The sequence below is a fragment of the Petaurus breviceps genome, unplaced genomic scaffold (assembly GCF_028583685.1).
Source record: "Petaurus breviceps papuanus isolate PSGF00001 unplaced genomic scaffold, PetGlider_PUasm1.0 175, whole genome shotgun sequence".
Taxonomy (NCBI): domain Eukaryota; kingdom Metazoa; phylum Chordata; class Mammalia; order Diprotodontia; family Petauridae; genus Petaurus; species Petaurus breviceps.
In genome coordinates this window covers 68935404-68948131 of record NW_027185764.1, presented here as the reverse complement: position 1 = coordinate 68948131, position 12728 = coordinate 68935404, and the positions used below count along the sequence as shown (strand labels likewise).

Sequence of the window (12728 nt, the reverse complement as noted above, 5' to 3'; positions counted from 1 at the left end):
GTTCTCTCTTTAGCTGTCTTTTCCAGATATAGGATGATGATGATGATGATGATGATGATGATGATGATGATGATCATGGTTATTATCATCATCACAACAATTACCTTAATATTATATCATATTATAGTTTGTAATAACACCCCATACTATATTTTTATATATTATTATAATTATATGATCAATAATAACAACTTGTATTTATATTATGTCATAAGATTTGTAAAGCGCTATATAAATATTTCCTCATTTTATCCTTATAACAACTCTGGGAGGTAAGTAGTATCATTATCTCTATTTTATATAATTTTCATTTTACAGATGAGGAAACTAAGAGAGGCAGAAATTAAGTGACTTGTTAGTGTCATACAGCTAGGAAGCATCTGAGTGTGGATTTGAATTCAGATCTTCCTTATTCTAAGCCTGGCGCTCTATCCGCTCCCATCACTTGCCTAGTATTCTGTCCACTGGGCTACTTAGGTGCCTAATGTTCAATGATCATAGGATCATGGCTATAGAATTAGAAAGGACCTTAGGGACTAGATTCTAGTCCAGTGTTTTCATTTTTCAGATGAGGAAACTGAGGCCTGGGGTTGTTAAGTAACCTGCCCAGTCATGCAGGTAGCAAGGAGCAGAACTTGTATTTGAACCCAAAGTCTGATGACTCCAAATCCAGCCTACTTTCTCCCATACTACATTCTGAGTGACTTTGACATTTTACCTGTAGTTCTTATGAGAAGAGATGCATATGTATGCATGTGTATGTGTGAATGCATATTTGTATATAAAGGTATGTGTATATGTATTTATATTCTCAAAGGATATACAGATAGGCTAGGAGGCAGGCAGTGGGTTATGGTGGAAAGAACATCATACTGGGAATCATGAAATACAGAACTGCCACTTGATACCTCTGTTACATTTTGGAAAGTGACTTAACCTCTTGGAAGGTATCAATTTCTTCATCTGTATTCCAGGAATAATATTAAGAATAGGAAAAGGAAGAAGAATGAAAAGAAAGAGAAAGAGAAGAGAAAAGAGAAGTAGTAGCAGCAGCAGCAACAGTAGTAGTAGTACCACCCCATCCCTCTCTCAATTGTGCTGTAAGAATCAAAGGAAGTAATTTATGTGAAAGGGCTTGGAATTCAGTTAAACAAGCCCTTATTAAGCACCCACATGTGGTAGGCATGGGAGGCTAGATACTGGAGAAACAGAAAATGAAACTATCCTTGTTCTCAAGGTGATTACAGTATGTGTGTATGATAACATATATAATTTTACATGTATAACATACACATATATATGTATATGTCATATATATTGTCATATATATAGTACATCATTCATACATACACACAAATTTCTGGGAGAAGGTACATTTCTCATATGAAGACCAATTTGTTAATATAATAGAAAGGTCTAAAAAATATAATGAAAGGTTGGATAGAGTGGTAGAGGGACAGGGAAAGAATGGGGCTAACATGGATGGGTATGAAAGGTGGTGATGAGGGTAGGGGGCTTTAGCCTAGACAGTCTAAAATAATGATTCTGCATGGAGCCATAAGGCAGCAGATTGTCATGTCCTTCAAATAATGGTGATATTGATTTGATTATCAGCCTCTCAGGAAAAGTTAAAAGTGGTATGTATGCATGTGGGCATTCAGATGATGAATACTTGATTTTTCTTGGTGGTCTTGGGGCCTGAGTACTTAGAAGTTGTAGCACAATTCACAGCACCCATGATCACTATAAATACACCTGCATGGTGCTCAATCATTAAAATATAACAGACTCTCCATATATAAGACAGGAACAAAACATTTTTTCAGATTCCAGAAAATGAAATCCCAACACCAGGAAACCAAATCCATCATAACAACATAGAAGTTAATGCACCACAGTGTAGCAGAGTCCCACCATCCTTTTAGAGTTCCCACAAACCAACACAAGATCAGTATTTACTCACAAGCCTGTCTCCCTCAAAGCATCCTCTCCTCCCAACCCTCTCTCTTGCTCTGACTCACAGCTTCCTGTGGGCCCTGCTACACCCTTCAGCAAACTCCTACCACAATAGGCTCCATGTGATTACATTTAGCCTATCAGGGGTCAGGGTTTATTTTCAAAGCAAGGAAAGTCTTCAAATTCCCTTAGGCTTTTTAAGGGACAGGGAAGATCTCCAAATTCCCGTTACCATTACAGGTCTATAAAGCACTACACAAACATAAGAAATTTTAATCATTGTCAGCATCTTTTCTCCTGAACTTTTCTGTTACAGTTCCACATATGGGGCCACCGAGGGTATCAGAAGGAATTTAACCAAGAAGTGTCATTTAACCTGACCACTGGCAGTCAGACTCCTGAAGTTTGCCTGGAACTGCACCCAGGCACCAATTATACTGTAAACATTGTAGCTGCTTCCTCTGAACTTCCTGTGATGGTCTCCATTATGACCCAGATAACCGGTAGGTCTTAAATAATTAATTACTTTTTGGATGGGGAACATGGTGACCTCATATGACCTTGGAAGTAAGGAGAGGGAGTATCCAATGTATTGCTCTTATTTCAAGGAGCTAAATTCTCCTTGTATGATCATCATGGGTGTATTGCCACTGGCTTTCCCATTTCAAATGTTTTGGAAGCTCTGTATCTTGATTCACATGCCACTCTGGATAACCACTCTGGATCAGGGTTCCTGAAGGAGCTATGGAATGAACATTGAACTTGGAGTTGGAAGATCTGTTCTCTAGACAACTTTGAACAATTAACAGCTGCATGACCTCAATCACTTATTTTCTCAGTAACACAGGAAAATGGGATTAACTGATGTATATAAAGGACTTTATAAACTAAAGCTACATAAATTTCATGAGAGACAGAGGGGCCTAATGGATAGAGTGCCTATCTCAAAGCTAGGAAGACTATGCTTCAAGCTCTATTTCTTACACATACTGTGTGACTTTGGGTGAGCTATTTGATATCTCAGGACTCTAGGCAACTCTCTAGGTAGGAATTTCCTAACTTGGGAGTTCCCTGTACCAATAAATACACAAGTCAAGTTCCCATCCCTTTCTACTATTCTTATAGTCAACAGTCAGCCAATAAGCATTTAATAAGTTCCTGCTATTTACCAGGCATGGTGATAAGCACTAAGGATACAAAAAAAAAGGAGAAATAATCCTTCCTGTCAAGGAACTCATAGTCTAATGGGAGAAACAGTATGTGAATAGCTATGTACAAACAAGATATAGGCAGGATGAATTGGAGATGATACTAAATGGGCATCTGCTACTAGAGTTATCCTGAATAGGATAGAGACTCTAGAAAATGAGCTTAGATCCTAATACTCCAATTCATTTATGAAAAGCTGTTATTTTAATGGCCTCTGCAATAGTCTGCTGAATATTAAATGTAAAGAAAACCTGTCAGGTCTGTTTCTATCTGAACTCCATTGAATCTGGTTCAATGAATTATTAAAAATAACAAATTTATGTAGATTTATAATTGTAATGGGAATGTAAATTTTAAAGATCTTCCCTGCCCCTAGGCTAAAGTGCACCTGGAGCCTGGGGTGGGAGGCTTGTTTTTCAGTACATACTTCTTGATTGGCCAGTGAGTCAATAAGGTTGTTACATTCTCTGAGCCAGGAGAAGGCTATATAAGCCCTGATGTGAGGCTTTGTTTTGGGGGCTCACTTTGGGAAGTATTCTGTGATTTGATATGGATTCTGGGAAGCCGTTGTCCTGAGCCCCCCAGCTTTGAAAAAACCCAGATGTTGAAACCCAGATGTTGACTGGGTATGGATGTAATGGTTGGACAGTTTGAAATCTGTCTACTAGATCTGTTTCTGTCTTGATAATTCTGTCTGTGTACTTTGAAGTTCGGGGTGCCGACCTTTTCCCCTGAACAAGGTAAACAATATATGTCTGACTGATTAAAGTAAGCTTGTTAACCTATTTTGAGTTGCTTTCCTTTATCAAAGAAGAACCTGTGTGAGCAGCCACCCTGGGGACGCTGGGGTGCTTGCTGCTACAATAATTTACAAAGTACTTTGCATACATTATCTATTCCCATCTAATCATCATCATCATCATCTTGTTTTCATCTTTTTCAATGATATTTAGATAGAAACAATTCTGGGACAAGTCACTACCCTGCTTTTATCCTTTTGTATTTAACAACCTATGGGGCTGTTATACAAGTGGCTAAATTAACTTCATTTTGTAGTTGAAACAAAAGTATTAAGATATAAATTCCTCCTCTGTAGGCTTACCAAAACCATCCTGGTATAACTGTTGCAGCAAACAGGAAGGAAAGAAAGAAACAAACATTTATTAAGCCCCTACTCTATGCAAGGCTCTTTGCTAAGCACTTTAAAATATTTTTTCATTTGATCCTCACAGCAATCCAGGGAGGTGGGTGCTATTCTCATCCCCATTTTACAATTGAGGAAAGACAAAAGTTAAGTGAAATAAACTTGTATTTGCCTCAGTTTCCTCATATGTAAAATGGGGATAATAATAGTACCTAACTTCCAGGATTGTTGTGAGGATCAAATGAAGGAATATTTGTAAAGGGCTAAATATAATGTCTGGCACAAAGTAAGTGCTACATAAATAGCATCCAGGGTCAAAAAGATAGTAAGAGTCTGAGGCGAGATTTGAATTTGGGTCTTTCTGACTCCAGGACTAGTATTCTATGTACTGTATCAGCTAGCTGATGAGCATGTAACATGCTGGTAACATGTGATTTTTATCTCAGCTTGGTTTTTGTATTTTTAAAAGCTTTTTGTTTGGGGCGGCTAGGTGGCACAGTGAGTAAGAATGCTGGCCCCGGGTTCGGGAGGACCTGGGATCGGTTCTGGCCTCAGATACTTAACACCCACACACACAAAAAAAAACTGGTCATGTAACCTTAGACAAGTTACTTAACCCCAACTTTAAAAAAAAAGCTTTTTGTTCTATATACTTCAGAAATTATGAGGGTTTGGCATACTGACATCAATTAAAGTAGTATTTTTAAGCTTTTAATTGATCAATGGTAGGCTTGGAAGATAGTTTGATCTGTGATGATGGTCCTGTTTCTGACAGTTTATTAGTTGATTTGTGCAGGATTTTTGTGAGCAATATTTATAGCACATATATGGGGTTTTGTCAGATGTAAATCCATGAAAGAAAACAAAATTCTTATGTGTAATTCTTTTTTTTTCTTTGCGGGGCGGAGCAAGGCAATTGGGATTAAGTGACTTGCCCAAGATCACACAGCTAGTTAAGTTTCAAGTGTCTGAGGTCAGATTTGAACTCAGGTCTTCCTGACTACAGGGCCAGTATTCTATTTACTATGCCCCCTAGCTGCCCCCTTATGTATAATTCTAACCACCAGGTCATATCTTGCCAAATATATGGTAGATGGTAAGCTTTTATAGGCTTCAGTCATGTATTGAGCTATTTTTACAATTTCTTTGTATAATCTACATTGCTTACCAATTCTAGGATTTTTTAGTCTAAACATAATTTCTAGTGGTAGTGACCTAATCATGAATTATCAATCTAAGCATCTCATTTTCTACACACATGACTTATTAATTTTTTTATTCTTTTGTGTATACAGTGTTGGCTGAGTTCATAGATATGTTGCCCATGAAAGACTTGTGATTTTATCCTTGGAACTTGACCATTATAAACTTTATCCAGAAATAATATAAATTTTTTTAGAATGAACAAAATTAAATAGTGTTTACCCACTATTTGCCTTTACAAATGTCAGTAAACTGATGTCTGCTTGTTGTAGTTTTTCTTGATCATTTTGTCATGAGTACTAAGAAAATCTATCAATACTCTTTTTTTTTTTTTGCTTTTTGGAGGGCAAGTGGGGTTAAGTGACCTGTCCAAGGTCACATGGCTAGTTTTTATGTTCAGTGTCTGAGGTCAGCCTTGAACCCAGGTCCTCCTGACTCCAGAGCTGGTGCTCTATTCACTGAGCCACCTAGCCGCCCCTTATCTATACTCTTTCTTCATTTTTAACATTTAAAAAAAAATTTTTATTTATATATCTTTCACACTCCAGTCCTTTCCCCACTCATTGAAAAGGCAAGAAATATGATATTCATTAAACATGTGAAGTCAAGCAAAACATATTTCCATATTAACCATTGTACAAAAGAGAAAATAAAACAAGAAAAATAAAGTGAAAAATAATATGCTTTAGTTTTCTCTTAGATTTCATCAATTCTCTCTCTGGATGCGAATAGCATTTTTTCATCATGAGTCCTTTGGAATTGTCTTGGATCATTGTATTGCTGAGAATAGCCAAGTCATTCACAGTTGGTCACTGTTATGATATTGATGCTTATATATACAATGTTCTCCTGGTTCTGCTCACTTTACTTTGCAAATCATTGATATGTCTTTCCACATGTTTTCTGAATCCATCCCCATCATCATTTCTTATAGCACAATGAGATTCTGTCAAAATCATATGCTATAACTTGTTCAGTCATTTCCCAATTTATTGACATGCCCTCAGGCTCCAACTCTTTACTACCACAAAAAAAGCTGCTATGAGTTTTTTTCTACCTATAAATCTTTTCTTTTTCTCTTTGGTCTCTTTGGCTTGTAGACATAGTAAAGATATTTTGGGTAAAAGGGCATGCACAATTTTATAACCCTTTGGTCATAGTTCCAAGTTGTTCTACAGAATGGTTTGACTGGCTCATGATTCAACCAGCAGTGCATTAGTGTACCTCTTTTTCCATATCCCCTCTAGCATTTATTATTTTCCATTTCTGTTTCAATAGCTAATCTGTACCTCACAGTTATTTTAATTTGCATTTCTCTAACAATTAGTGGTTAGAGCATTTTTCATGATTATTGATTACTCTGATTTCTTACTCTGAAAACTTTCATCCTTTGACAATTAGGGAATGGTGGGGAATGGCTCTTATTTTAAGAAAGGCTCCACTGATTCCTATTTTATCTAGGAATTGGACAAAATTTTTTAAAATTTTTAATTAAATCATTGTTGCTGTTTTTAATAGGAATGGGTATTGTATTTTGTCAAAAGCTTTTTCTTCATCTACTGATATAATCATATGATTGTTGTTGCTTTTATTATTGATATCATCAATTATTCTTAGAGTTTTCCTAATATTGAACCAGCATGCATTCCTGGTATAAAAGCCCACCAAGTTGTAGTGTATGATTTTTGTGATATATCATTATAGTTTCCTTGCTAATATTTTATTGAAAATTTTGCTTCAATATTCATTAAGGAAATTGGTCTATAGCTTTTTTTTTCTTCTCTATTTTTGCTTTCCTTGGTTTAGGTATCAAAACTATATTTGTGCAATAGAAAGAATTTGGTAGGATTCCTTCTTTGCTTACTTTCCCAAATAGTTTATATAAATTGGAATTAATTCTACCAAACCTTAATGTTTGGTAGAATTCACTTGTAAATCCATTGGTCCTGGAGATAATCGATAGATTATTCAATTTTGTTTTCTAAGGTTTATTTAAATATTCTATTTCCTCTTCTGTTAATATTGGTAATTTATATTTCTGAAAATATTCATCTATTTCACCTGTATTATCAGTTTTACTGGCATATAATTGGGCAAAATAGCACATAATAATTGCTTTAATTGCATCTTCATTGGTGGTGCATTCACCCTTCTCACTTTTGATTCTAGTCATTTGGTTTTCCTCTTTTTAAAAATCAAAATAACCAATGGTTTATTTTATTGTTTCCCAGGGCTGGTGCTGTACTCACCGCACCACCTCGCCACAACATAATTTTTCTTTAGGAGTAGATAATTTTAGTTCCCTATTAATTTTTTTATCTATTTTTCCAAAGTTCTTTATTGAATTAATTTCAATTGTATTATTGTCTGAAAAGAGTGCATTTAATATTTCTGCTATTTTGCATGTGTTTGGGGGGGGTTTCATGTCCTAATACATGGTTAGTTTTTGTAAATGTGTCATGTACAGTTGATAAAAGGTCTATTCCTTTGTGTTCTCATTCAGTTTTACCTAGTGGTTTATCATATCTAACTTTTGTAAAATTATTTTAATCTCCTTAACTTATTCAATATTTATTTTATGGAAAGATTTATCTTGTTCTGAGAGGGAGTGAATTGAGGCTCCCCACTAGTATAGTTTAGCTATTTCCTCCTGTATCTCATTTAACTTTTCCTGTTAGAATGTGGATGCTACATAATCTGATGCATCTAGGTTTAGAATTGATATTACTTCATTGTCTGTGGTACCTTTTAGTAAAATGTAGTTTCCCTGGTTATCCCTTTTAATTAGGTCTCTTTTTGCTTTTGTCTTGTCTGAGATTATTATTTCTACTTTTGCCTTTTTTACTTCAGTTGAAACATAATAGAATCTGCTCCAGTCCTTTATTTTAACTTTGTATGTGTCTTTCTGTTTCAAATGTGTTTCTTGTAAACAACATATTGTAGGATTTTGGTCTCTAAACCAATTTGCTGTCTGCTTCTGTTTTATGGGTGAGCTCATCCCATTCACATTTGCACTTATAATGAGCCACTCTGTATTTTCCTCCATCCTTTTTTTCTGCTATTTCTCCTTCTCTCTGTCTCTCTCTCTGTCTCTTTCTCTGTCTCTCTGTCTCTGTCTTCCCCCGGAAATCTGTCTTGCTTCTGTCCACTCTTATCAGTCACCCTCCTTTCTCTTTACCTCTTCCCTGCCTACTTCCTCTTTGGGTATGATAAATTTCTATACTGAACTGGGTGTGTGTATATATGTATATGTGTGTGTGTATGTGTGTGTGTGTGTGTGTGTGTGTGTGTGTGTATTCTTCCTTCTTAACTAGTCCTGATGAGAGTGAGGAAGTGTTGCCCACTAGTTTCCCCATTTTCCCCTCCACTATGAAAAAATCTTCCTTGTGCACTTGTTTTATGCGCACTTTTTAATTTTCCCCATTCCTTCTCTCCCTTCCCCCTTCTCCAGAGTATCCCTCTTTCTCACCTTTTCATTTTTTAAAAAACCATCCCAATGTAATAGATTCACATCCATGCCATCTGTTTATGTGGCCTCCTTCTAACTGTCCTAATAGTGACAAAGTTCTTAGGAGTTATAGGTATCTTCTTCCAACATAGGAATATAAACAGTTTAATTTTATTAAGTCCCTTATTATTTATCTTACATGTTTACCTTTATATGCTTCTCTTGAGTCTTGTGTGTGAATAGCAAAATTTCTTTTTGGCTCAGAGCTCTTCATTGGGAATCAAGTCCTCTATTTTATTAAGTGACCATTTAAAATTTTTTTTGCCTGAAAGATTATACTCAGTTTCACTGGGTAGACGATTCTTGGTTGTATTCCTAGCTCCTTTGCTTCCCAGAATGTCTTATTCCCAGCCATTGTAGGTGCTAAATATTTTGTGATCCTGATATATATCCTGACAAGAACTCTACAGTATTTGAATGGTTTCTTTTTGGCTACTTTAAGTATTTTCTCTTTGACCTGAAATCTCTGGAATTTGGCTATAATTTTCCTGGAAATTTTCATTTTGGATCTCTTTTAGGAGATGATCAGTGGATTTTTTCAATTTCCTTTTTGTCCTCTGCTTCTAAGATATAGGGGCAGGTATGTTTGTTTGTTTTGTAATTTCTTGAAATATGATGGATAAGCACTTTTTAAAAAATCATGGCAGTATAAAAAATTCTTAAATTATCTCTCCTGGATCTATTTTCCAGGTCAGTTCTTTTTCCAGTGAGATATTTCATATTTTCTTCTATTTTTAAATTATTTTTACTTTGTTTTATTGTTTCTTGATATCTTGTGGAGTCATTAGCTTCCACTTGCCTAATTCTACTTTTTAAGGAATGATTGTCTTTTCTGAAGTTTTGTACCTTTCTTTCCATTTTGTCAATTCTGTTTTTAAGGTGTTACTTTCTTCATTATTTTTATGTCTCTTTTACAAAACTGTTAAATCTTTTTTTCAAAAATTTCTTGCATTCCTCTCATTCCTTTTCCAGTTTTTCCTCTGTCATACTTATTTGAATTGAATATAATTTTTTGCTCCTTTTAAAAAATCTCTTTCTTTAGCTCTTGAAATTCTTATTGAACTTGTATCCAGTTTGCAGAGTTTATATCCATAGATACCTACATACATATGTGTGTATACATATATATGTATGTATGTATGTATGTATATTTACTTTGCTTGTAGCTGTTTTCATATTGTTGTCTTGAGTTTATGTCTTGAGCTTCCTTATCACTAGCTAGTTTCTAATACTGAGGTTTTTATTGTTTCCTTATTTTTCTAACCTGTTTCTTTTTTTTTCAATTATTTATTTATTTTTTAGTTTTCAACATTCATTTTCACAAGGTTTTGGGTTACACAATTTCTCCCCTACTCCCATGCCAAGATAGCAAGCATACTGAATACCTCTTCTCCCAATCTGTTCTCTTTTATATTCTCCCCCTTCCTACCCCTTACTTTCTTGTAGGACAAAATGGATTTCTCTCCCCTATTGCCTGTATATCTTATTTCCTGGTTGCATGCAAAAAACAACTTTTTAACATTTGTTTTTAAAACTTTGAGTTCTAGATTCTTTCCCTTCTTCCCTCCTCACCCACCCCCACTGGGAAGATAAGCAATTCAACATAGGTTGTACATGTGTAGTTATGCAAAACATTTCCACAGTAGTTATATTGTGAAAGACTAACCATATTTCCCTCCATCCTATTCCATCCCCCATTCTTTTTGTTTTGTTTTGTTTTTTGGAGGGGGAAGGGTAGGGCAATTGGGGTTAGGTTACTTGCCCAAGGTCACACATCTAGTTTGTGTGTGTGTGTGTGTGCGTGTGTGTGTGTGTGTGAAGTGTCTGAGGCCAGATCCAAACCCAGTTCCTCCTGACTCCAGGGCCAGTGCTCTATTCACTGTACCATCTAGCTGCCTCCCCTCCCATTTATTCTTTTTTCTCCTTTGACCCTGTCCATTTTCAAAAGTGTTTGCTTCTAACTACCTTCTCCCCCAATCTGCCCACCCTTCTATCACACTGCCTCTTATCCCCTTGCCCCCTACTTTCCTGTAGGGTAAGAAACCCATTTGAGTATGTATGTTATTCCCTCCTTAAGCCAAATTCAATGAGAGTAAGATTGACTCATTCCCTTTCACTTTCCTGCTCTTCCCCTCCATTGTCACAGTTTTCTCTTGCCTCTTTTATGTGAGTTAATTTACCCTATTCTGTCTCCCTTTCTCCTTTCTCCCTCTCTCACCTCTTAATTTTATTTTTTAGATATCATCCCTTCATATTCAACTCATCCTGTGCCTTCTGTCTATGTATACATGTACATACACACATATATACACATATACCCACCTATACATACATGCATATACATATATGCACATATACACACATGTAATCCCTTAAACTATCCTCATACTGAGAAAAGTCTCATGAGTTACAACTATCTTTTTCCATGTAGGAATGTAAATAGTTCAACTTCAATAAGTTATGTTTTCTTTTTTCCCATTTACTTTCTCATACTTTTCTTGCTTCTTATATTTGGAAGTCAAATTTTCTGTTCAGCTCTGGTCTTTTCATCAAGAATGCTTGATAGTCCTCTATTTCGTAGAATGTCCATATTTTCCCCTGAAGTATTATACTCAGTTTTGCTGGGTGAGTGATTCTTGGTTTTAATCCTAGCTTCTTTGACCTCCAGAATATCATATTCTAAGCCCTTCAATCACTTAATGTAGAAGGTGCTAGATCTTGTGTTATCCTGATTGTGTTTCCACAATACTCAAATTGTTTCTTCCTGACTGCCTGTAATATTTTCTCAGCCTGGGAACTCTGGAATTTGGCTATAATATTCCTAGGCCTTTTCTTTTGGGGATCTTTTTCAAGAGGCGATTGACGAATTCTTTCAATTTCTATTTTGCCGTCTGGTTCTAGAATATCAGGGCAGTTTTCCTTGATAATTTCTTGGAAGATGATGGTTTTCAGGTAGTCCAATGATTTTTAAATGATCTCTCCTGGATCTATTTTCCAGGTCAGTGGTTTTTCCAATGAAATATTTCACATTGCCTTCTATTTTTTCATTCATTTAGATCTGTTTTATAGTATCTTGATTTCTCAAAGGCATTAGCTTCCATTCGCTCCAATCTAATTTTGAAGGAATTATTCTCTTCACTGAGTTTTTGAAATTTCTTTTCCATCTGGGCAATTTGGCCTTTTAAGGTATTCTTCTCCTCACTGGCTTTTTGGGCCTCTTTTGCCATTTGAGTTAGTCTATTTTTTAAGGTGTTATTTTATTCAGTATTCTTTTGGGTCTTCTTTAGCAGGACTCACTTTTTTGACCTACTTTTCTTGATTTTTCTTGAATCATTCTCATTTCTCTTCCCAATTTTTCCTCTACTTCTCTTACTTGATTTTCAAAATCCTTCTTGAGCTCCTCCATTGCCTGTGAGCAGTTCATATTTTTCTTGGAGGCTTTTTTTTTTTTAAGCAATCGGGGTTAAGTAACTTGCTCAAGCTTACATGGCCAGTTATTTCTGGGTGTGGTGCTAAGTATCTGAGCCCAGATTTGATCCCCAGGTCATCCTGATACTGGAGCTGGTGCTCTTACTCACTGAGCCACCTGGCTGCCCCTAAGCAACTGGGGTTAAGTAACTTGCTCAAGGTTACATGTCCAGGTGTTTCTGGGTGGGTGCTAAGTGTCTGAGCCCGGATTCGATCCCCAGGTCATCCCAACACTGGAGC

At 35.9% G+C, this 12728-nt stretch overlaps 1 protein-coding gene across 3 annotated transcripts in view; it reads left to right on the top strand.

Annotated features, from left to right (window-relative positions):
• SUSD1 (sushi domain containing 1) overlaps positions 1–12728 on the top strand; it is a 365003-nt gene that overhangs the window by 203360 nt on the left and 148915 nt on the right. For all 3 annotated transcript variants that reach the window (XM_069085316.1, XM_069085318.1, XM_069085317.1), the window contains one exon: positions 2273–2459. In XM_069085316.1, the coding sequence (XP_068941417.1) occupies positions 2273–2459 (187 nt within the window). The remainder of the gene's footprint in view (positions 1–2272; positions 2460–12728) is intronic.